Here is a 24,647-nt window from a genome sequence, read left to right as displayed (position 1 = left end):
GGCCGGGATGCAAGAGGAAATTTGACATCTTCTGTTTCTCGTTTTGGTTTGTTTTTGTTCGACTTTGAAGCAGGAATCAGTGTGTGTGTCTATGTGCAGAGCCTAACACAGTCCTGAACTAAAGTCCTTGTAAGTGCTTGACTGATTCATTCATTCTAAGATGACTTTTCTTCTTTCCTTCCAGAGAGACAAGAAAGCAAGGTAGCTTTGAAATACAGGCAAGGCCAGTGTGAATTTTGTATGATAATAATTTTTCTTAGGCTTAAATATTCCCCCCCGCCACTGTCTTTGGTAAACAATTTAGGCTTTTTCAAAGACTGACCTACAGCTTCAGTTGCCTCTTCTTAAAATAGGATGTACATGTCTGAGGTTGGTGAAAGGCTTTGACATTTCATTAGAAACCCTGGGAGAGTGTTGTGTGCTCTTTCTCAGTTTGTTTCTCTTCTGGCCCTGGTTAGTAACATAAACTTTCCCTTGATTGTCTTAGATCCCCGAGGGAGCGTTGATTACTGAATACCTGCTGTGTGCCAGGCACTGTGCCGGACCCCTGGGATGGGACGATTAAGGCCTGGCTGGTCTCTCTCTCCAGCCCTCCTGTCCAGTAGGAAAGACAGTTCAGGGAACACAGCAGTGCTATGAGGTCAGCCCAGGATGGTGGTACAGACAAGGTGAAGGGGCACCTCAGAGAGCAGGACATGCCTAACTGGACCTGGGGCATGATTGGTACAGTGACCAGACAGGATGGACCGGAGCATCCAAGCTAAAGCAAAGCCACATGGACGTGAGACCATGTGATGGTCAGAGCGGCTGCAACATGGGATAGGAGTGTCAGAAGAGACAACCCGGGGGAGTTGGCCGCCAGGTCATCTCCCTGACGGAGGACAGTCAAAATCACATGGCTTTTTTACTTTGAAATGCATTGTGTAATTATTTTTGAGGCTGTATTACCTATTTAACTGTATTATTCTTAGACTAATATTAAAATTATTTGTACCATCAGAGCAGATGCTGCGTGGGGAATTAGAGAAGACATGCTGGGTGTGCGCTGGATGCGACAGGGGTCCAGATGCTCTGCCCATAACTCCCTTTCAAATGCCTCCATTCCAACTGGGATGGAGGTTCCCCTTGCCTTGATCAGCCCCCTGCTCGCCACCACACTACACTGAAATATTTACTCACTTCGTATTAAACTGTGAGTTTCTTGAGCTCAGAGGCTTTTTTTTTAATCTATGGCCCGAGGTTCTGACTTAGCAGGTTTTCCAGAAACACTTGTTGAATGAATAAATGATGGTGGACGTGTGCTTGAGAATTGCCAGGCTGCCGAGTAATACCATCAACTCTTGGGGTTGATGCCAAGGTAGCCAGTCAGTGAGGCCTCCTGTGTGCTCTGTGTGGAGCAGGCTGCAGAAGTAGGGGACAGGCCTTGCCTCAGGAAGCCCCGGTTTAATGTAGAGGGAAGCCCCATGCTTGGGGTAGGACAGCAAAAGCTAACCCATGCCATCTTGTATGGTGTGAATAGTGAGAGCTTTCGGGAGTTAAGAACAAAGGAACCCCCAGGGTGCTGATCTCAGGCCAGGCCTTCTGGAGGAAGCAGGTCCATGGAGACACTGAGAAGCTGGGGGTGGGGAGGGTGTAAGTGACTCTGGAGGTGAGTGTGAATGGAGGTGGCGCTGTGAACAGCCTCTCTGTTCCCACCAAGAACTGAACGGGGAAGAATCTCTCCCGTTTCTCTCTCTCTCCCTCTCTCTCTCTCTCTCTCTCTTCCATTTCTCTGTCGGTTTAGCACACAAATCTCATTTTTTGCTACATAAAAGTTACTGGTTTGTATATGAAGGAAACATTTCTCTAATTTTGAGGCAATGGTACTTTTCTTCTTTTGTCCATGTGACTGGTTTGGAATAGCAGCTCGTCAAGGGCCAGCACCTGTCCGTTTTGTTTGCTTTGTGGAATGCCCAGTGTGATGCCTTGTGGATGCCGAATAAACGCCATGTGTGGATATTGAAGAGCGCAGGCATTACAGTCTGAGTGGAAACATCCTTACCTTAGATTTCTTAGACCATTGAAAGAGCCTTTGGTGTTGGTGGTAGCTAGGATCATGGCTGTGCTGACAGTGCAGCCTGTGTTGGTTGTATAAGATTCTGCAACAAATAACAGTGGTTTAAACAAAACAAAGGACTCTTTTTCTAAGTAAACATAGTCCAGGCTGCCGTACTGGCCCTGTGGTCCTCAGGGACCCATGCATCCCTCACACCTGGCTGGCATCCAGCTTGTGTTCCAGTGTGACAGCTCCAGCACCAGCTGTCCTCTCTGCTGTCCAACAAGCAAGAACAGGGAGAAGGAAGGGAAAGGGCAAGTCACCTTCTAAGGACACCTCCTGGAAACCACCCACATCCCTTCCCCTTTCTCTCCATTGGCTGGAACTCAACCACGCGGCCATACCTGTCAGCAAGAAGGCTGAGAAATGCAGTCCTTGTTCTGGTGGGCATGTTCCCAGCTTTTTTTTTTTTTTGCGGTACGCGGGCCTCTCATTGCTGTGGCCTTTCCCGTTGCGGAACACAGGCTCCGGACGCGCAGGCCCAGTGGCCATGGCCCACGGGCCCAGCTGCTCGGCAGCATGTGGGATCTTCCCGGACCGGGGCACGAACCCGTGTCCCCTGCATCGGCAGGCGGACTCTCAACCACTGCGCCACCAGGGAAGCCCGTTCCCAGCTTTTATATCCCATAGAAAGTTTGAGTTGGAATTCACACTAAATTCAGGATAATGATTACCTCTGAGTGAAGAGGAAGATGTGGCTAGTTTCCATGGTATTTGGAAAGTTTTAACCGGTAAAGTAGGTGGGTTTAGGATTGCATCTTATTATCATCTTTCGTAACTTATCTAAATATTACATTCTTTTGTAACTATCAAATAATACAGGGTACCTTTAAAAAGTTGAATTAGAAATCTTACCTCTTGCTTCTTCCCTTGGTCTCAGCTGCTTAACTGAGCAGAGAGAGACCTTAGAACCCACCCTGCTGGGTACTGTTCTCGGTCACTGCTGACTTCTTTTAGCTCTCTGTCTTTTTTAAAAAGAAAAAATCTGAACAGACTTAAAAAAACAACAACAAAAAACAGCTTTACTGAGGTGTATTTTACATAAAGTAATGCATCCATTTTAGTTATACAATTTGAGTTTTAACAAGCGTACACTGCCCTGTAGCCATCATCATTGTAGAACATTTCTGGCACGCTAGAAGATTCCCCGTGACCTGTTCCCAGCCAGTGCCAACCCGCCCTGACGCTGGGGCAACTCCTGGTCTGCTTTCTGTTGCTGCCCATTTAGACTTATCTTTGCTAGGGTTTTGCATGAATGGTACAGTATGTCCCCTCTCATGCCTGGTTTCTTTCGCTCAGCATCATGTTTTTGAGCTCCATCCAAGTTGTGCATATCAGAAGTTGCCTCCTTTTTATCACAGAGCTGTATTCCATGGTTAGGATGCACTGTGGTTTGTTATCCATTTACCAGTTGATGGGCTTCCGGCTTTGGGCTGTTTCCAGTATTGAGCTGTTACGAATAAAGCTCTTTTAAACATTTGTGTACAAGTCTGTGTCTGTTTTTATTTCTCTTGCGTAAATGCCTAGGAGTGGAATTGCTAGGTCAGAGGTTAAGTGTAAGTTTCACCTTATAAGAAACTGCCAACCTGTTTTTCAAAGTGGTTGTACCATTTTACATTCCCATCAGCAGCGTCCGAGTTCTGGTTGCTGCATATCCTCTCTAACGGTTGGTATTCTCAGTCTTTTTAATTTTAGCAGCTTCAATGTGTGTGTAGTGGAGACTCAGTCATTTGAGTTTACATTTCTGTGAAGACTAACAGTGTTGAGCATCTTTTTATGTGCTTATTGCCCATTTACATATCTTCTTTTGTGAAGTGTCTGTTCCAATCTTTGTCCTTTTTAAATTATCTTCTTATTATTGAGTTGGAAGAGTTCTTATATATTCTAGATTCAAGTTCTTTGTCAGGTGTATGCATGGTTAGTATTTCCTCCCAGTCTGTGGCTAGCTTTTTCGTTTGCTTTACGTTGCCTTCTGAAAGACAAAAGATTTAAAAATTGATGACATCCATTTATCATTTTTTTTTTTTTAACAATTCATGGTTTTTGTGTCCTACCTGTGAAGCCTTTGCTTACCCCAAGGTTGGAGAGATTTTCCCCTGTGTTTTCTTCTTGAAGTTTTATAGTGTTAGCTTTTATGTTGAGATCTGTGATTCACTGTCAGTTAACTTTTGTGTGTGGTGTAATGTGAAGGTCAAGGTTCATTTTTCCCTAATGGCTGTCCCCTTGTGCCACCACCAGATGTTCAAAGATTATCCTGTCCCCAGTGAGTTATGTGTCCCTTTATCAAAATGCAATTGTTTATATATACATGGGTCTGTTTCTAGCCTTATTTAAAAAAATTTTTTAAGCTATTGAAGTATATTTTACACACAAACTCGCCCATTTCAAGTGTCCAATCAAATGATTTTTAATAACTTTACTGAACGATGCACTCATCTCTCAGTTTTAGAGCACTTTCATTCTCCAAATAAGATCCTTTTTGCTCATTTACTGTTAATCTTACCTCATCTCCAGGCAACCACTAAGCTACTTTCCACCACTGTAAATTTACCTTTGCTGGGCATTTCAGGTAAATGGAATCATACAGTATGTGATCCCTTGTACCTTCCTTCTTTCACTTAGCATGTTTTTGAGGTTCTCCATGTTGTATCATGTAGCACTACTTCCTTCCTTTTTATTGTTGACTAGTATTCCATTGTATGGATGGGCCACATTTTGTCTGTCAGTTCACCAGCTGGTGGACGTTTAGGTTGTTTCCAGTTTTGGCCACAGGACTCATGCTGCTGAGGGTGTGTGTGGGCAAGTGTGTGGACGTACGTTCTCATTCCTCCTGGGTAGCCATCTAGGAGTGTGATTGCTTGCTCATGTGGCAGTTCTATATTTCTGGCTTCTTAATATTTTTTCTTATCAGCTTTTTTTTTAAATTTATTTTATTTTTGGGTCTTCATTGCTGCGCACGGGCTTTCTCTAGTTGCAGTGAGCGGGGGCTACTCTTCGTTGCAGTGCGCGGGCTTCTCATTGCAGTGGCTTCTCTTGTTGCGGAGCACGGGCTCTAGGTGCGTGGGCTTCAGTAGCTGTGGCACACGGGCTCAGTAGTTGTGGCTCGCAGGCTCTAGAGCACAGGCTCAGTAGCTGTGGTGCACGGGCTTAGTTGCTCCACGGCATGTGGGATCTTCCCGGACCAGGGCTCGAACCCGTGACCCCTGCATTGGTAGGAGGATTCTTAACCACTGCCCCACCAGGGAAGCCCTCTAATCAGCTTTTTTGAAGTATAATTTATATACAGTAAGATTAATCCATTTTAAGTGTACACTTTGATGAGTTGTACATGCTGTAACTCAACTCGTGTAACCAATACTATAGTTTCATGTACTATAACGAAAGACTAAAATTTCATGTGAATGGAATCATACAGCACATATTCTTTTGTATCTTAGCGTAATGCTTGTGAGATTGATCCAGGTAGAAAATAGTTTAGACTTTGTGAACTACACATTTCTGTCACATATACCCGCCCCACCCCACCATCCTTTAAAAATATGAAACCCATTCTGAGCTCACAGCTGAAAAAAAAGCAGGATGAGGTGGGACTTGGCCAACTGGGCAGAGTTTGCTAACTCCCGTGACTCTGATGTATGGTTATTTCACAATTTGTTTATCCATTGACCATTGGTGGCTGTTTGGGTTGTTTCCAGTTTGGGGCTATTATGAATAATGCTTCTATGACATTCGTGTACAAGAAGTCTTTGTATGCATAGATATTTCCTTTCTTTTAGGTAAATACTTGAGAGTGGAATGCCTTAGTCACATGTTAGGTGTATGTTTAACTTTGTAAGATATTGTAAACCTATTTTCCAAAATGGTTGTGGCATTTCTTTTTTTTTTAACTTTTTTTCTATATTATTCTTTTAGAAAAAATTATTTTTAGTTTTTGGCTGTGCCACGAGGCATGTGGGAATCCCAGTTCCCCAACCAGGGATCGAACCCTCACCCCCTGCAGTGGAAGCGCAGAGTCTTAACCACTGGACTACCAGGGAAGTCTCCTGGTTGTGCCATTCTACATTCCTGTCAGCAATGTGTGAGAATTTCGGTAGCTCCACGTCCTTGTCAACATTTGTTATTCTCAGTTTTTAAGTTTAACCAGTCTAATGTGTAGGTAATAGAATCTCACTGTACTTTTAATTTGTGTTTCTCTAATGACTAGTGATGTCAAGCATATTTTCATGTGTTTATTGGTCATTCATGTACTTTTGTGAAGTGTCACTTTTAAAAATCACCTTGTTTGTCTTTTCATTATTACGTTGTGAAAGGTCTTTATATATTCTGGTTACAGGTCCTTTATCAGATATATGTTTTATAGATGTTTTCTCCCAGCCTATGGAGATGTTTTCTTGCCAGTGCCTTTTGAAAAGCAAAAGCTTAAAATTTTGATGATGTCCATTTTATCATTTTTTTTTTCCTTTTATGGTTCATGCTTTTTTTGGTTGTTTTTGTTTTGTTTTGTTTTTAAAAGATTTTTTGATGTGGACCATTTTTTTAAGGTCTTTATTGAATTTGTTACAATATTGCTTCTGTTTTATGTTTTGGTTTTTTGGCCGGGGGGCATGTGGGATCTTAGCTCCCAACCAGGGATCGAACCTGCACCCCCTGCATTGGAAGGCGAAGTCTTAGCCACTGGACTGCCAGAGAAGTCCCTGGTTCATGCTTTTTGTATCTTAGGATGTGTTTGCCTACCCCAGGGTTGCAAAGATTTTCTTCTGTGTTTTCTGTTTTCTTAGTTTTTTCTTTTTTGTTTAGGTGTATGGTCTATTTTGAGTTAAATTTTATGTATGGTGTAAGGAAAGGGTCAAGGTTCATTTTTTACCCCCTACAGATATCCAGTTGTCCCAGCACAATTGTTGTGAAGATTATCCTTTTCTCATAGAACTGCCTTGGCTTCTTTGTCAAAAATCAGTTGACCACACAAGCATGGGTCCATTTCTGGACTCTTCTGAATTCTTACAGTTTAATTAGAGCTCATATTTTTTAGTCTGTGAGTGAGGATATAGATATGCCTCTCAGTGTCCTTCCTGCCTACAGATGACACTGCTGATAGCATTGCAGCCCATGAGAAGTGGAAAAGATCGTCTTTCACAGGACGTTCATGTGAAGACAGGCCTTCGGTTTTCAAATATGACTTCTGTTGAGCTGCTGTGGTGCCTTTGCCTTCCAGGCTGCCCAGGTGCTTCTGTTCAGAGCAGAGCTGCTCTGTTACTAGTTGCTGTGCTCTGGGTCGGTTTGTCTTTCTGGCCGCTGCCAGCCATCCACAGCTCAGCCTGTGGTACCTTTCAGCTGGGCACCAGTCTCCCTGTGCATTTAGCCTGGCAGTCCTTTCCTGTAACAAGCAGTGATCTGGCAGACTGGCTTTATTCCAGTACCTCACTGTGGATGAGCCTGTCTTATCATTCAGTTTTCAGCGTGCCTTGCGAACAAAGCTGATGGGATGATTTGAGAAGCTACTGCTGTGTGGAGTCACGGCTCCAGCCTTGAAGAGCCTGGAGGGGAACGCAGCTAGGCTTGCCCAGTGCCTGCCACTGCCCTGCCCTGTGCTCAGGCTGCCAGCCTCCCCTAGGACTTGATAGCATCTCCCTGTTGTCAGGATCCAGATTGTCTCAGCAGGATGATTTCATGACAGCTTTCAGCTCTCTTTTGTTGACGACTCTTTACTGGATTGTGGGATTTCCTTGGTGTCCGAGAGTCCCTGAGTCGGTGGTTTCATGCTGTGTTGTGTGCGCGATTCCTGCTCCACATGTGTGTCCTTATTTGGTGATGTCTGTTCTCGCCTGCTAGGTGAGACTCTCTTGGTAGGTTGAGATACAAATAAAGGAACTGAGTAATGTTGGTTTAGTTGGTGTTCAGTGAAGGGTTAGGGAGCCCTAGGGTTCAGCTTTCCTGCCCCTGAGGCGGCTGCCATATACCATGGATTCACCGGAAGCCCTAACCTTTTGGGAAGGCAGGCCCTGTGGACACTGTCAGAGGTCAGGCTAGTTGATGGAGTCCTTCACCGGAAGCCCTAACCTTTTGGGAAGGCAGGCCCTGTGGACACTGTCAGAGGTCAGGCTAGTTGATGGAGTCCTTGAGAGGGCAAGGAAGGCGTTGAGTTCCAAGGAACCTGACGTTCTTCTCCCTACAGTAGTCTGACCTCTGACCTCGTTGCAGCCTCAGACGTGAAGGCAGTCCCAGAAATGCGCAGCTCTGCAGGAGGGGAAATGCTGCCACAGTCGACTGCCTGTTCATCCTCAGGAGAGGCCAGCCATGCGGTGCTGGTAAAATGCTGGGCCTTGCGACGAGTTGGCAGGTCAAGCCCGTTGGGCGAGTGCTGGAGACAATTGGAATCTGAATGACAGTAAAAAATATCATTGTCCCTGGGTTCTTCTTTTTTTGTTTTTCATTTTTTGGGGATTTCAGTAAATTTTTATTTAAGTGGCCAGAAGTATAGAGAGTGGTACTTCAGTAGAGTTCTACCATTTAAAGGTCCTTTGATGATAAATGTGTAACAGTGGAAAGTGTGCTAGTTTGGGATTCAGAAGACCCAGGTTCTAATTTGGCATGAACTACCTGTTACCTTACAGGCATGTACATAATATCTCAGAGTCTTCGTTCCGCATCTGTCCATTGAGAGATTTGGGCTAGAAACTCTTTTAAGACCCTTGATAAATCTGATGAAACTTGAGTTGTCTTTCTTTTCTACCTCATCGAGATAGGCAAGTGACAAGATGTAGAGAGATTATTCCGGGCACTGAATTGCCACAATTATTAGCAACACAAGAGAAGTCAAAAAAGCTGTCCTGTGAGTGAGATTACTGATTCTCTTCATGCAGTGATGCTGACAGGTAGGCCTGGGTAAATGGTGTGAGTTCACAAACTTGTTTATTCACCTTGTTGTTCCTAAGCCTGTGGAAAAATGTAGGCAGGCACCCAAGGCAACGCATTCTGTATGTCACAATTTCAAGGCAGCCTTTTTTACTTAAACCCTTCTCTGTGTATTCTAAGTCATTTTCCTCTGCCCGTACACCTCCCAAACTTCACTCAAGTTCTTCCTTTTCTCTTGTTGTCCTAAGAATGTCAAAATTATTGAGTCTTTTCATTTTTACTATGCTGGTGTCTCTGAGAAACTCGCTGACAGACACCTGTTATGACTGATGTATTAATGTTCACTGTCCCTGGGTTCTTTAAATCTAGGAAAAGCTCTGCCGCCTTCAGTCAAATGGTCTGTGCTTGATGAGAAGAGAAAACTGTCTTTGGGACCATCTGGTGGTGGTGTGGAACCAGGCCTCTTGCCAGCTTGGCCCCCAGTCTGCCTTGTCTGCAGGTGGGCGTCTTTGTCAGGCTAGAGGCTCTGAAGCTTTGGAAAAGCTCATTCATTCCACTTCCCTTACTTTTGAGCTGGAGCAGAAGAGCGACTGGCCCTATTTTCTGCCCTTGACTGTATTTTCTGGACATTCAGGAGCATAGTGACAAGAGGCTGTAACTCCGAGGTGCCCTGGGTTCCCTCATTGGGGGTCTGCACTGGGCTTAGAAAAAATTGGCCCCAGGGTGGGCAGCGGGGAGGGCTCCAGGTGGTCGTGGCTGGGGTCTGAGCTAGTTTGAGGTCATGCCGAGTGCTTTCTCAGTTGCCCTGGTCTGTACCCCTTGAAAGGCGTGCCATGGATAAGGGTTATCTCCGTCTTAGTTTTTCTCTTTTTTCATTTTGCCACAAGACAGGATTGTATCACACATCTCCAAAATGAGTAAAATGGCATTTCAGCTTCTTGTCTTTATAGACTCTCTGAACTTTAGGAAAGATCATTCTGGTCCCTTTTCATTAATAATGAAAACCAGGGGGCAATAAAACGTTCTTAACGTGAGCACGGCAGAAACAAGGAGCAGTGCAGGGGTGAAGGTGCGGCTGGCAGGGAGCCACAGGTGTCTCTTGGTGCTTGAGGAGGTCAGGCTCCGGAGAGGGGGGAGCAGTGGTAGGAGGGGTCCTGGTTCTTGGACCCCTGACCTGCCAGCATCTGCTCAGCCTCGGCTCTGTTACCCGGAACGAGAGGCTGAACTTCTCAAGGCATGCACTGTGTGTTTGCAGGAAAGAAGAAGGATGCAGCAAACTTTGGGTTCTGGTCCAGTTTTCAGCCCAGTTGCAACTGTTTTCCTGTAAGATATTTAGTGGGTATTTGAGAAGTCACTGGTGAGTAGAACTTTCTGGACATGTGCCCATTTTGCATACTTTCTCTGGGGATTTTTGCAGCACAGATGGACGTTCTGGGTGTGGATTGAAGCCCCACGGAACAGCGTGGGGCTTCAATCCACAGCGACTCTTTAGAAAAGTGGCAAGGTTACTCTGTCTTTGCTTTTTCCTCCTAAAAATGAACTTGCACCAGATGTTGGAATCAAGGCAGTCAGAGCAGAGCAGGCTGAGCCAAGAGAGGTGCCTGCTTGGGACCTGGAGCCTCCTGGCTTCTCAGGGTCACAGTGAAAGGTCTACCTCAGCGGTCTCAGGGTTTTCCATTTCACGATCAGCGGTCGCTTCTCTATGTCGCTCCGCATCGGATGGGGGTGTTCACTGCAGGTCAAAGAGCAGAGCTCCCTTCTGGAGACAGTGTGTAGACGTGAACCCTGAGTGTCACTGTGCAACCCTGGAGAGGAGTGGGGATTCTTGGCTCGCCGTGACCCAAACCCCAGAACCCGTTAAAGAATAGATCGATAAGTTTGCATAAACGTGAAAACACTCTGTGCCACAAAAAGCAGACCATAAGCAGAGTCAAAAGAAAAATATACTAGGAAGAATTTTTACAACTCCTTTCACAGACAGAGGGTGAATTTCCCTGTTGTATAAGAAGTTTCCATGAATTGAGGGAGGAAATTTAATAAAGAAATTGAGTAGAAAAGTAGGGAACATATAGTATACCAAAAAGGAGGTGCAGATGAAAAGATTGCTCAGTCCTCACTTGTAATAAGGTAAATGCAAATTAAAGCTAGAGGGAGGTACTGTTGCTTTGCTCTAGTGCTGGCAGAAATCTGTGCGTGTGCTTAACCCATTATGTTGGGCTGGCTGTGAGGAAACGTGGGAATGAACGGGTTCAGCCCCCGTGGAGGACAGTTTGGCAGGCTATCTCAGACTGCTCTGGCCCAGCCTCCTCGGAGTTCACGTTTACAGATGGACTTGTACATGTACATGAGATGCCATATGTACACGCTCACTGATGGCAGCGTTGTGTGAAATAGGAAAAGACTGGAAATCATCTAAATGTCCATCATTAGGGAATTGGTTTAATGGAATATTATGCAGCTTTAGCAAAAAAGAAGAATGAGAAATGGGGGGAAAGAGAAGGAAAATAATGCCCATGTGTGTTGCCTCATACTTGCATAAAAATTCTCTGCAGGGTAAAGAAGAAACTTTTAACACAGTGGTTCTTGGTGGTGGAGGAAGCCTCTTTGCAGTAGACTGACGTGTGCTGCGTGATGTTTAGACCATGTGCGTGTATTACCTATTCAAAAACTGTAAGCTCAACAAGGGAGTTGATCACAGTCTGTGCAGGAGACCCGGGCTGGGCCACATTGGGAAACTCACGTGGAATCCACAGGCGGGGCAGGGTCGGGTGGCCAGGGAGAGACACTCTTCCAGGCTCTCCCATCACCGTTGTCTCTGCCTCCTGAGAGCCCCCTTCAGCAGCTCAGGGAGGAGGGCGTCCGCCTCGCCCCCTTGGAGGTCTTTGCCACTTGGATCCCCGATCAGACTGCATGCCAGCAGCCCCTCCTCCCCATGTGCTCATGTCCTGCCAAGGACTTTAAGAACCGCCCCTCTCCTGCTCTCCTTTGGTCATGAAGCGCCAGGACGTGGCCAGTACCTGCAGGCCCAGGGGAGGGGGACGGCTGGAGCCACAGGTGTCCGTCTCAGAGGAGATGAGGCGCCCGGCCGCGTGTGGAGTGTGGTGGCTCTTCCTCCCTCACCTTCTCTCTTAGATCCACTTCCAGATACCAGGTCCTTGTCGCAGCAGCGTGCCTCGGGTGGGTGCCTTCTGGGTCACTGTCCTGGCACCTAGTCTGAGTCCACAGACTGGTGGTGTCCTGCACCACTGATGGTTCTGGAAACAGTGACCCACGCACCACCACCACCCCCCGCCGCCCCCTGCCCAGTGGCCGGTCCCTTGAGAGGAGGCAGCTGGGTGGCCTGAACGCGGCTGCTCCAGGTAGACGTTCCAGAAGGAGCTCGTGCTTTCCCGTGTGCCTGACAGAATCGCTGGGCATCACATCAGATTATGGGCATGAAAGCACTTGTAAACAGTTCATGGGGAAGGTTATGAAGTAGAAAATTCTCCTCTCCTCCTCTGGAACTAGAAGTTCATTCAGGGCTTGGAGGGGACTCTGTGTTCCAAAGGGCCTGACCCTACATGAAGACCGGCTGCCTGTGTCCGGATCCCCTGAGACGGTCCGTCCTGGACTCAGTCCTTTTCGCCTTTGGAGGCCCCTTGCGGTAGCCTCTCCCTGCTTTCTTGCCTCTGCGGCCTCGCACCTGTAGCTGCCCTCCGTGCTCCCTGATGTTGTTCTCCCAGAACACAGAGCCGTGACCACGTCACTCCCTGGTTCAGAGCCTTCAGTGACCCCGCTGCTTGTGAAACGATGGCCAGGTTCCTTGTATGCGCTCACCGCCAGGCCAGCCTTTCCCCCCTTCCCCCCACCCCGCTCCCCCCACCACTCCCCTCTCTGCTCTTGCTGTCTCTTGGCCAGCAGTAGCCCCCTCACCCTGGGTGAAGCCCAGGGGCTCCCCCGTCTGCTTGAGCACAGGTCAGCCTCAGCCTTTGCACTTCCTTGTACCCTGCCTGGAGCGTCGTGCCCGGGACCGCACAGGTCTCGGCATCCTCCTCCACCGAGGCCCTGCCATCCACACTCTCTCCTGGTCCCGTTCGGTGTTCTCAATCGCTATCTGGAGCTGCCTCGTTCGGTCGTTGGTAGGCTGCCTCCTCTCCACCAGGCTCCATGTGAGAGCAGAACAGAACAGGGCAGGGGTCTCGCCACCACTGTAACCCGTGCCTACGGCACTGTCGTCCACCCTGTCAGGGCTTCATCAAGTTGAATAAACAGGTGATGCAGCCTTTGCCCTGCTCTGAGGTGGCTCCAGGCTCATGTAGGAGGGTGTGTGGGCATGTATTCGTGCACACCTAGGTGTGCTCATGGCAGCCTCACTGGATCCTTTATTCCTCGAAGTAGGGCCCGTGCCCTAGGTCTTCAGAACGCCTCTGCCGCCCGCCTCCCACCCCGGGCCTCAGCCCGCCTAGACACCAGCCCATGGCAGCTGCGCAGTACAGGGGCCTGGGAGGAGGAGGGAGGCGCAGCCCAACCGCATCCTGATGCTCACCCCCATCCGAGCACGAGACACACCCTCCGACTGAGATGAGGGGCCTGAATCCACGTGCTTTCCTGCCTCAGGGGGGACGCCAGTGCCTCTTCTCCTGACGTGCCCTTTCCCCCGACCTTAGGCCCTGCGGGTTCCCGGTGGAGAGATTACAGCGCCTTGGCCATCATCATGGCAGGGATAGCGTTTGGCTTTCACCAGCTCTACAAGGTAAGCTGCCCCTCCCTGCACCCCCTGGGCGCTGCCCTGAGCCCGGGGGCAGCAGTGGGCCTGCCTGCAGAGGCCGAGCGCCCTGATGATCTCGCTCGCTGAGGGGCGTCCAGGTCAAGTCCTGGTCCTGTTCCCACCCGGGTGGGTGCGCTTGGCAGGTTCAGACCCGCCTCATCTGCTAGACTCGGCATCTCCCCTCCAAGTCCCTGTGCAGCAGGGACCCCGTCGATCAATGAGCCACATCAGGTACTTAGAACAGTGCCTGGCACTTAGCAGGCCAGACCTTTTTGAGAGACAGAATGACGTGTGGTTAAGGGCATGAACGCTGGAGCCCAGCTGCCTGTGTTGCATCCTGGCTCTACCACTTGGCAGCTGTGTGACCGCAGGCTCAGCGGTTCTGTGTGTAACATGGGAACAATAGTATCTACCTTACGAGGCTGTTGTGATGCTGAAAGGAGTCACTGCTCCCCTGGGAAGTGCTCTGAGCCCAGCACACAGGAAGCGCTCTGCACGCTCTTGAGAATCTCAGGACGAACGTATCTACAGGATCTACCTTTTCCCCCTATGTATTGTGTTGGCATCCATGTAGACCTAGGGTTTTTCATGGACTACGTAGTCAACCCTCAGGATCCCAGAGTTCATTGCTTACAACGGAGCTGCAGGCAGGAAGTAACATTTACTTCCTTGATACCAGATACTAATCAGACACTAATTACCAGCTACTAACTTTGATTTGAAGCAAGTTGAGTCTTTTTTAGAAGATGCAGAGCCAGGGTAGGTCCCCAGAGACAAAAGGTAAAAGAGTGGCTGGAGGACTTACTCTCTGCTGGTCCTTTCCTTCTGAGGCCACCTGCGACTCCATCTCTGATTTGGAGATTTTTAAAAAAGAATCTGAATGACTATCCAGACTCACGTTGTAACTTTTTTTTTTTTTTGGTCACGCCACACAACTTGCTAGATCCTAGTTCCCCGGGATCAAACCTGTGCCCACTACAGTGGAAGCACGGAGTCCTAACCACTAGACCGCCAGGGAAGTCCCCCCATGTTTAATTTTAGCACATGAAACATGTTTCAGCATTGTACTATGGGATTCTTAATTTTTCACTTAAGTGCAAACGCTAATGACAGAGTTGTAGCAGAATATAATCTTTTCAGTGTAACATTTATTCTTGAAGTTGGGAATCTCCACATTAGAAATCCAGAAACAAGATGTTCTGGGTCCTGGGACTTCTCCCTCTGATGCCATTGTGTCCTGAAAGTCTATTTCCAACCACTGACTGCATACAGTCACCAGGAAGAAGAATATGCTAAGACAGGATTCTCACATCAATGTCCCAGCTCTACTAAGCGGTACCTGATAGTCACATGGCTGCCCTTGGACGGCCTATGATCTGGTGGAGACAGAAAGCATAGCTCCCCTTGGAGCAAAGCAGAGATATCATCAGTTGTTTCCACGAAGCTCTGATCTTTAGTCTCTGCTTTAAAAAAGAAGAGACATTGGGGCTTCCCTGGTGGTGCAGTGGTTGAGAGTCCGCCTGCCGATGCAGGGGACACGGGTTCGTGCCCCGGTCCGGGAAGCTCCCACATGCCGCGGAGCGGCTGGGTCCGTGAGCCACGACCGCTCAGCCTGCGCGTCTGGAGCCTGTGCTCCGCAATGGGAGAGGCCACAACAGTGAGAGGCCCACGTACCGCAAAAAAAAAAAAAAAAAAAAAAAGAAGAAGAAGAGACATTGGAAGATTAGTCACGATGGTGACAAGAGAATTTAAAAAACATCTGCTAAATTAAAAAACAAAAAGGAGAGGTAAGCTGTTATCTTGTTTTATAAATATGTAAAGATTTAGGCTGGGGTAGTGTATGTGTTCCTTTCCTCAGCATTTTTGATCTTAGAAATGGAATTTTTAGTCCATTACACGTGTAAGAATTTCTTGACTTTTATACTTTGGAAATTTTCAACCTGGAACGTAAGGCTCCATTTTATGAGTTTCGGCTCGGCTGTGGGTAATAACTCACACGATGGTTGAAAAGCACTTTGCAAAATAGAAAATGCTTCTATATGTATGCTAAATAGTGATCTTCACTTAGGAGCTGCTCTTGAAATGAGTTCTCTGACAGGCCCCTTGTGAGAGACCTCCTTTCCCTTCCCCAGTACAGAAGCCTTAATGGAGAAGTTGCCATCTTTTCCTGTCTGGGGCCCGAATGGAGTAAGAACCAAAGTCTCTTTTGGTCACACCTGCCAGTTACTACACCTGCCAAGCTTGCACTCTGCCACCCCTGGTACCACCCAAGTAAAGTTGGTGACTGGTCTCACGCTCCTAAGATGGGGGGCTCCACGTCCAGAGCTTTTGGAGTTTGGAGCCCATGTTCTTTCGTCCAGCTCTCCCAGCGGGCACCTTGCCGCCCACCTCTAACCCTTCACACTTCCAAGCAGGCAGTCAGTTACCAGCTGCGCCCTGTCTGCCTTCTTCCTGAATGTTCCGAGATTCTCAGAACATTCAAGATTGCCCTGCAGCATCAGCTTCCTTTTTCCCCCACGGTCAGTGTCTCCTGATTCTGCTCCTTGCTCCCCCTTCTGCCCCGTGTCTCAGTTCTGGGAGAGTCTGGCTGCATTTAACTCTTATCTGAAGGAAGCTTGTTCTGAGGATTCAAGGCTTTTCGAAGAAGAATGGGTGTGACCTCCTTAGGTAGCCTCGGAATACCCATATTATTATCCCCTCCTAGTGAAAGAGCCAAAGGTCCCACAAATCTATTGTGGATTTTGATCTTGTTTCTTGAATAATTTTTTTGTTTATTTTTACTTGTTTGTTTCCGAATGGAGAATTCATTCACGTGGTTCAAAATGTTAAAGGTTCAGAAAAGTGTACAGCAAACTTCCCTCCCACTCCCCCCTGGAAGCCACCAGTGGTATCACTTTCTTGGATAACCTTTTGCATTTTTATGATATACAACTTTTAAAGTAGAATTCTGAGTATTTTTGGACACAAGTATTGTATATAGCAACATTTAAAAATCTAAAAGAACCAAAAAGTGCTCCATCATAGTGGGTCAAATTGATTTTTTGTGTCCCTGTTCCCTGGTTCTGGTCCTGATTCAGACAGAGTTTTTTTTTTTTTTTTTTTTTATGTGGTTGTAATCACAGCCTCATAATTTTCGGATGTCTTGTTCATTTACGGTGTTGGCATAGGGTTTCCGAAACCCAGGGTTGATGGAGAGAAAGTTGGTCGGCAGAATTTGAGAGACTGTTGAAGAGTATCCCAAGTACGTACCCATTCCTCATGTGCACCCTGCTTCTCGCAGAAATACCTGCTCCCCCTCATCATGGGCGGCCGGGAGGACAGGAAGCAACTGGAGAGGATGGAGGCGAGTCTCTCAGAGCTGAGTGGCAGCGTGGCACAGACAGGTAAAGATTAATGACTCCACCAAGTCACCCCTCAAAGCCTTCTCCGAGCAGCCCCTTCTTTGTCCCCTCCCCTCTCCCCTCCGTCTCCACTTTATGTGGTGACTTCATTTATCTGCTCTGAGAATCTGTTCACATTTGCAAATGAAGCCGCCGTCATTTCGGTTTAATTTGAAATTGCTTGTTTACTGTCGGCGCGGCCTCAATTAATTATGTTTTTACGGAAAGGCTCCCAACCTCAGAATATTAATAAGGGGAATAAAATGACAGCCTTTCTAAGGGCTGTAAAGTTCATTTTTAATTTCTGCTTCTATGAGGTTTTCAGGGGGGTTTTCAGCAATTTTCCCCCTTCCCTCTAAGAATCCAACACAGGGTCAAGAGAGGCTGTAATTACTGCGGCTCCAGGGACCCCGGCCACCTCCTCTGTCATCGACTCCACGGGGCTCACGTTCATTACCCGGTGCCCCAGTGATGGCCCAGATTAGCTGGGACCTGTCGCGCCAGAGGTGGTTTTCTCCTTTATAAACTTGTTTACTAGATGGAGCCTCTGAATCTAAAAACTCTGGCAAACTAGAGAGCCACCTGTCCCAGGCAGGAGTCTGTCCCTCGGGGGCATGTTTGTGAAGCCCTCGGAAACCCTCTGGAGCACGTGCCCTGCTGGCATGTCTCCTTGGAGGCTGACGGTGGGCCGGGAGCTCCAGCAGCCTCTGGGTTGGGTGGGGAGGATAGGAAGGAGCAGTAAGGAAATGGGATTTGCAGTTTGTAACCGCTCCGGGATGCTGTGGACTGAGATGTCTCTCTCCCAGGATTGGAGACTTGCCATGAGTTCTGTAGTGGCGTGGGGAGGCCCGGGAGATGGGGGATGCAGGCAGGATGGAAGTTGCAAGAGCCAAGCGAATCATAAACAGATATAATTAGAGGGGAGAGGTTTTGGACGGATATACTGTTGACCACGGACAACTGCACAATAGAAAGATAAAGTAGAAATACTAGAGGTTAGATACAGTGCAGGTAGATGCCCCAGAGTGCAGATGAATTATGTGGATTGCACGGGCCAGGGGCGGGGGGAATGTCTGCAGATAAACTAGATGCAGCAGCTTATAGGTGTGTGGACAGAAGGAAGGATCTGTATCATTTAACAGAGATGCAACTGCTCTTTCCTCCCAGTGACTCAGTTACAGATGACTTTAGCCTCTGTCCAGGAGCTGCTGATTCAGCAGCAGCAGAAAGTCCAGGAGCTCGCCCACGAGCTGGCCACAGCCAAGGTACTTGTCCCTGACCCTCTGGTCCCTCTAGGTCCGGGTCTGCCCTGCACGGCTCTTCACTCCCATCCTTTGTGCCCAGTTCACGGCATCCGCTGGGGTCTGATGTTGTCTCTTCTGACACCGGTGACCCTGCCCTTGTAGAGACAGGAGGCGGTCACCGTGCTGGTGGTGTGGCATTCAGTGACGGAGGCTGTCCTTTCTGTCTCCGTGTCACCTCCCAACAGGAGGGAGGAAAAGCAGCTCTGTGCCTGTGGCCCTCCCGTGGCAGCACATGCCCCAGATCTGGTGGTGGCCGGTGTCGACACAGGATGGTCTCCACCACAAGTTAGGTCAGAGGTCCTGGCGTTGCCAAGAGCAATTGCAGGGAACAGGGTGGGAGGAGTGTACCCAGACCCTGGGCTGACATGCTGCCGTGGGTGGGTTCTCCAAACCCAGGCCTCGGGATCCGGTAACCCCCAGAGGAGTGTAGACCCACCTGGGGTCGACTGAGGCGGCTTCCTTGCCTCACTTGGCACATCTGGAGCTGTCTTGGCAACATCAGACCCTAGGATCAGACCACTGGGGTTCAGGCTCTCCTGTGCCCCGTGCTACCTGTGTGACTGCAGACAAGCGACTTGCTGTTCCCTCGTCTGTAAGAAGGAGCTGTACCGCACCTCCCTCGTTGCCTGTCCCCACTGAGGACAGAGCCTGGCTCCCGTCAGCCCCAGGATGGCAGGCTTTGGGTCTGGGTTCTGTGCGTGTGTGACAGGGTGTTCCCGACACAGACTGGGCCCGGGAGACAGTGGTCCAGTGGCTCCAGGGCGTCCACTGCCCTCCCCACTCCATCCAAGGCCTCCCGGGTTGCTTTCTGGCTGCTTCCACGCAGCCGTGCTGTAAAGGATCTTGCTCCGAGCAGCTCTCCCAGAGGAAGCCCCACCCCAGTGCGCGACTCGGTGTGAGCCGGCGCTCTTGTGAAGGGGGTCCCCGAGAATCCTCTCATGGGGTACCCCACCCACGGAGGCCAGTGGCCACCGCCAGCCACCGTGCACGCTCCCCGCGGGCGGGCGGGCGGGCGGCCCATAAAGCAGCTGAGGAGGTAGTCACGGCCTGTGACCACCTCTCCTCCATTGTCTTTTGGAGCGGCAGCCTGCCAGTGGCCAGAAGCCTTTCCAGAAATTGGAAAACTGTTTTCAGACCTTAAGCATTAAGATTAAGACCACATGTTGCATTTTAGGAGGGGAGGGGGGCCCGGGGTAGCGTTTGGTGGTTGAGCGCCGCCTCTGAGGGTGTCTCGTGCTTGTTTTTCTGATGCCCCCGCGCCTGCCCCCAGCCCCTTTCATTCTCTGCTGTGCTGAAGCCGTGCTCACTGGTGTCTAAACCCATCTGTGTGAAGGCTTCGGTTACCCCATAAACCAAAGACTCAGAGCTGTGTTTTCTCAGCTGTAATGTAAGTTTTTATATCTGGCTTCCAAACCCCTACTGCAGCACTGTAAAAAATTAAAAAGAAGAGCATTCAGTAATTAAAAAACCTACATAAAACTGAAGGCTGGGAGTTTTCTACAACTGTTTTTTAGAGACTGGCTAAAAAGCCCCAGATGTCAGATTTTATTTCTAAATCCTGGCATCTGGCACCATATGCGTTTGGAAATTTGAGTCCTTTGTAGGCCGGTGAGTGGAAATTGCTCCCTTGTTAATGGGCTGCTATAGCTTTCAAGGTCTCAGAGAGGCCAGAGCAGTGGCTCCTGGGTCTGCGCTGTCTGGTGGTCTGGAGTGGGGACCCCAAGGGGATGTGTGTGAGGGCGGCCGAGCGCCTGTGTGCGCTCGTTCCGAGGCTGCCCGGGGTTTCTTTCCTGAGGCCTGCAGCCCCCGCGGGGGGCGCTTCCCGCTGTGGAGCCGGGCTGGGGCTGCCGGCCGAGGCAGGACCCACAGCACCCCTCACCCCACCTTAGAGCCCCGCAGGCTGATGGGAATGTGCGGGGCCCCTCCGCGCTGCCAGCCTGGGGCTCCCCACACTCTCCTGAACTCAGGGCCCGGGTGTTCTGTGGCAGGCAGCGGGGGCCTTGTACCCGTAAGCAGAGGCCCGCGCACCCGAGGCCATCACACCTGGGACTGGCCCGTAAACGCTTCGCAGGCAGCTTGGCCGAGGCAGCTGCCCTTTGGGGGACCTCCTCTCCATCTATCCCAGCAAGATTGCCAAAGAAAGGTGTGGTCGTTTGAAGTTTATATAGAAAACAGTGTCAGCGGGGAAGGTGTGCGGGGGAAGGGTGACGTTTGTCTGAGGTTCCTGTGGCTGCTTCCCCTGTGGGCCCTGCTCCGGGACATCTTCGTTCTCCCTGCTGAACCTTCAGGGTCGTCCTGAAGAGCAGCTGCAGATGGGCGGCCTGGCTCTCGACTCCTGGTTGTGCAGATAGCGGGGCCCAGTGCATGGCCTGACGTTACAGCTGCGTGGGGAAGGGTATCCTGGGCGAAGCCTGCCTTCTGGGCATGATTGAGAGTAGAGCTGGGGGATGGGCCAGGCAGGTGCTCAGGTGTCTCCCTTGACCCTTCAAGGTGGCTCCAGGTACCAGGCTCCTGGTACCTGTGGTTGAGGTGGCTGCCTGTCCCGGCCCCAGAGTTTCCGTGTGTGTGTGTGTGTGTGTGTGTGTGTGTGTGTGTGTGTGTGTGTGTGTGTGTGTGTGTGTGTGTGTGTGTGTGTGTGTGTGTGTGTGTGTGTGTGTGTGTGTGTGTGTGTGTGTGTGTGTGTGTGTGTGTGTGTGTGTGTGTATGATCTCTCTGCAGGGAGTGGGACTTAGGTGGAGGGAGTAGTTGTTGTAGAGATGGAATTTATTTATCTTAATAGTTTTGTTTTAATGGAATGTTTCAAATACATCTGGAAATGGGGGGGCTGCACAGCAAGCCCACATGTTCTGGCTACACAGCTGCAGCCGCTGCCTCGGGCCGTCCTGCCATACCCCTACCCGCAGGTGATTTTGAAGCACATCCCAGACAGCATATCATTTCATACTTCAGACACTTCAGTGTGTATCTATAAAAGATAAGGGCTCTTTTGTTGTTGATGTTTTATTTTACATAACCAGGCTGCCACTATCACACCTGAATGCATGTCATGATTCCCTAATATAGTCAGCTATCCAGATAGACTTGTGGGAGTGTTTGTTCTAAGGGAGTCGTCACTTAAACAGAGATCCAGGCAGGCAGACCCCTGAATGGGCTGCAGCAGAACCCTACCGAGGGAGGTTCCTGGCTGGCATGCAGGACACGGAATCCCCCCGGGGTCCTCCTTGCCACCCCAGCAGTCTGAGCTTCAAGGGGTGGGAGGAGGTGCTGCTCTGATCTTCTGTCTCCTGTGTGACTTTCAGGCCACCACTTCCACCAACTGGATCCTGGAGTCCCAGAACATCAATGAACTCAAGTCGGAAATTAACTCCTTGAAAGGGCTTCTTTTAAATCGGTAGGAGCTGAAAAGGCACGGGCTTCTGTTCTGCTCTCTGACTTCGACTTGGGGGAGGGAGCTCTTGGGGCCCATCCAGCCGCCAGCCATTGGGGGCAAGGGAGGGGCACGTCTCCCTGGGGGCCCCCTGTGCGTCCCACCCCAGATTGAGCTGCATGATTCAGGCATTGAGTTTGGGAATCTCTTGCACTGCCACCTTCCCTCCCCGGTTGGCCCCTCCCTCTCCACTCTAGGGGTGACAGCCTGTAGTGCCCACGAGTTTTGAGATACAGTCACTTGGTCCTGTCAAGACCCAGTCAAGGGCAGCTGGAGCCAGAAGCAGGGCCTTTAGCAGAGGAGAGAATCCCTACCCTCCAGATAGGGCCATCTCCTCCCCGTCCTCAGCCCCGGCTGGACCTCCCAGTGGCAGCTTGGTCCCAGAGAAGGTCCCCCCCAGAGGGCCAGGCCAGGGGTCTCTGTTCCTGCTCAGTTTGAAGAGCCTATGATTCAAGGCAGAGGCAGACGCAGTGCCCGCCTCCCCACTCCCCGGCTCTTGTGGTCTCACTCTGCTGTCCCTCCGCAGGGACAGCACCAACACAGCCCTGATAGGAGGGTGACCAGCTTGTCCAGGCTTGCCCGGGCCCATCTTTTTTTAAAACTGAAAGTCCTGTGTCCTGGGCCGCCCCTCCTGCAGGGCGCCCTGGGGGTTAGTGGGGGCTGAGCGAGGCGGGGGCCTTCACTCCAGGTCAGTGATGGGGGCTGGCAGCGTCTCGTGGTCCCAACCAGAGGACCCAGTTCTCCAAGCCACCCACTTCCAGGCTGTCTGTGGGGAAAAGAGCGTGGCCTTAAGAGAGGCACGGCTGAGCTCGGGGCACCAGAGGGCTGTCTGCTGGGGACACGGTGAACGCCGAGGCCCCGACTGTGTGCTCCGCGTAGCAGGGTCTGAGGTGGAAGGGCTGTCCTGGGCCAGAGCTGGTGGTCTGGTGGGCAGCCCAGGAGGTGGCAGGCCTTTGTCCTCCCAGCTCAGGCAGGGGTGATCCCGCCTGTCCTCGAGCTTGATTTCCAAGCCCTTGCCAAGCGGACCTGACTTCCCAGGTCTGGGCTGGGCTGGCTGCTGGCCCAGGACCCAGGGCAGGGATGCAGGAGTGGGAGGGAGAACTGGCTCTTCTGTCAAGTGTTGAGCTCGGAGGTTTTCTAGAAAAGTGCTAGGTCACCAGCATTACCCTTCTGGTTCTGATGTCTCTGACCCCGAGACCAGTGGCCAGGCTCTCCCCCACCCCCTGCCTTTGCCCAGGCCACAGGCAAGTGAGAGTGGAGGCCCAGGGGCCTTGGCTTCCCAGGCTTCTGGCTCCCCACTGTTGCTCGCTGCCCCTCCCAGGGCTGGAGGCTGGGACAGTGCTGTAAGGGCGGGAGGGAACGGGCGCCAGGGGGTGGCAGGGCCCCCAGAGCCAAGTGTCCAGCAGCTGCCAGGGAGAGCGGGCCTGGCCCCAGGCAGAGGGGACCCCAGGAGGCACCCTGAGTGGACCGGGGGCTCTGCAGGCAGCCCCGCCTGCAGAGGGGGGGAGGGGGGAGTGGGCGGCGGAGCTCCAGCCTGTCCCCTGGCCCTGTCCCCTGCTCAGTGGCGCTGGGGTGGCTGCTCAGCCTCCGTGAGCACTCTGGGTCGGGAGGGTGCGGCTCTTCTGAGGGTGACCCTGCCGTCTTCTCCTTCCTCGGCCAGGAGGCAGTTCCCCCCTTCCCCGTCGGCCCCGAAGATCCCCTCCTGGCAGATCCCGGTCAAGTCCCCGTCACCCTCCAGCCCCGCGGCCGTGAACCACCACAGCAGCAGTGACATCTCGCCCGTCAGCAACGAGTCCACGTCGTCCTCGCCTGTGAAGGAGGGCCACAGCCCTGAGGGCTCCACGGCCACGTACCACCTGCTGGGCCCCCAGGAGGAGGGCGAGGGGGTGGTGGACGTCAAGGGCCAGGTGAGGATGGAGGTGCAGGGCGAGGAGGAGAAGAGGGGGGACGAGGACGACGAGGAGGACGAGGACGTGAGCCGCGTGGACGAGGAGGACCGCCTGGGGGTGCAGAGGGAGGACCGCCGGGGTGGGGACGGGCAGATCAACGAGCAGGTGGAGAAGCTGCGGCGGCCCGAGGGCGCCAGCAACGAAAGCGAACGGGACTAGGTGGCCGGGGTCCTGGTCCAGGTGCAGGACGTGGCCTTGAGCCGGGCGGGGCAGGGCTTCCGCAGCCTCGCCGGCCTGGGCGGCGTGAGGGCCGAAGCGTGTCCACCCCGCCCACCGCAGACAGACAGGCCTCTGACCTTGTTCTCATGTCGGGCCGAGGGCTCCGAACTCTCTGGGCGCAAGCCCCCCCAGCCCCCTCCCAGGCAGACGTCCCGTCCAGGGGTGTCTGCTGGGTGTCTTAGCCAACCTAACGCCGTGCATGACAAGAGGTAGTTTTATTACCTGACTCCTGACCCTCTGGAGGAGGAGCCGCGGGGCCTGGCGTCTGCCGTCCCTTCCCTCCGCCCCGGCTCCCTCACTGCTTCTCACCAGTGACCAAGGGGGCCGCACTCTCGTGATCCCCAAAGCAATGGCCCTGCGCTTCCCTCTGGGCGGGGCCTCCCAGGCCCCCCAGGCCCCCCAGCCAGTCCCTGCCCAGACGATGCCAACCTTGTGTGCCCGTCGCAGCTGCAGCCTGGTCGTCCGCCACCCACGACATCACGCTGCTCCCGACCGTTCGCTTGCCGCATCGTGGCTCAGCTACTGCCATGGCGAGATGTGGTCCCACATCCACTAGGAGCCAGGCACAGGGTCTTCCTGTCTGTCCCCTGCCCCGCCCTGCCCCCCAAACATGTGTTCTTTTGTGTGATCAGGTATAGGTTTCAGAATATAAGATACGACTGTATATAATTGTA

General features: G+C 51.2%; 1 protein-coding gene across 2 annotated transcripts in view; it reads left to right on the top strand.

Moving 5' to 3' along the window:
* PEX14 (peroxisomal biogenesis factor 14) overlaps window positions 1–24,425 on the top strand; it is a 137,113-nt gene extending 112,688 nt beyond the window's left edge. For both annotated transcript variants that reach the window (XM_030878772.3, XM_060283214.2), the window contains 5 exons: window positions 13,594–13,679; window positions 16,975–17,077; window positions 18,242–18,339; window positions 21,678–21,769; window positions 23,466–24,425. In XM_030878772.3, the coding sequence (XP_030734632.1) occupies window positions 13,594–13,679; window positions 16,975–17,077; window positions 18,242–18,339; window positions 21,678–21,769; window positions 23,466–23,913 (827 nt within the window). In that variant the 3' untranslated portion in view covers window positions 23,914–24,425. The remainder of the gene's footprint in view (window positions 1–13,593; window positions 13,680–16,974; window positions 17,078–18,241; window positions 18,340–21,677; window positions 21,770–23,465) is intronic.
* Window positions 24,426–24,647: the final 222 nt, after the last annotated feature.

The sequence above is a fragment of the Globicephala melas genome, chromosome 1 (assembly GCF_963455315.2).
Source record: "Globicephala melas chromosome 1, mGloMel1.2, whole genome shotgun sequence".
NCBI classification, from domain to species: domain Eukaryota; kingdom Metazoa; phylum Chordata; class Mammalia; order Artiodactyla; family Delphinidae; genus Globicephala; species Globicephala melas.
Note: the sequence above shows the minus strand (reverse complement) of the source record. Positions and strands in the feature narration are given on the sequence as shown.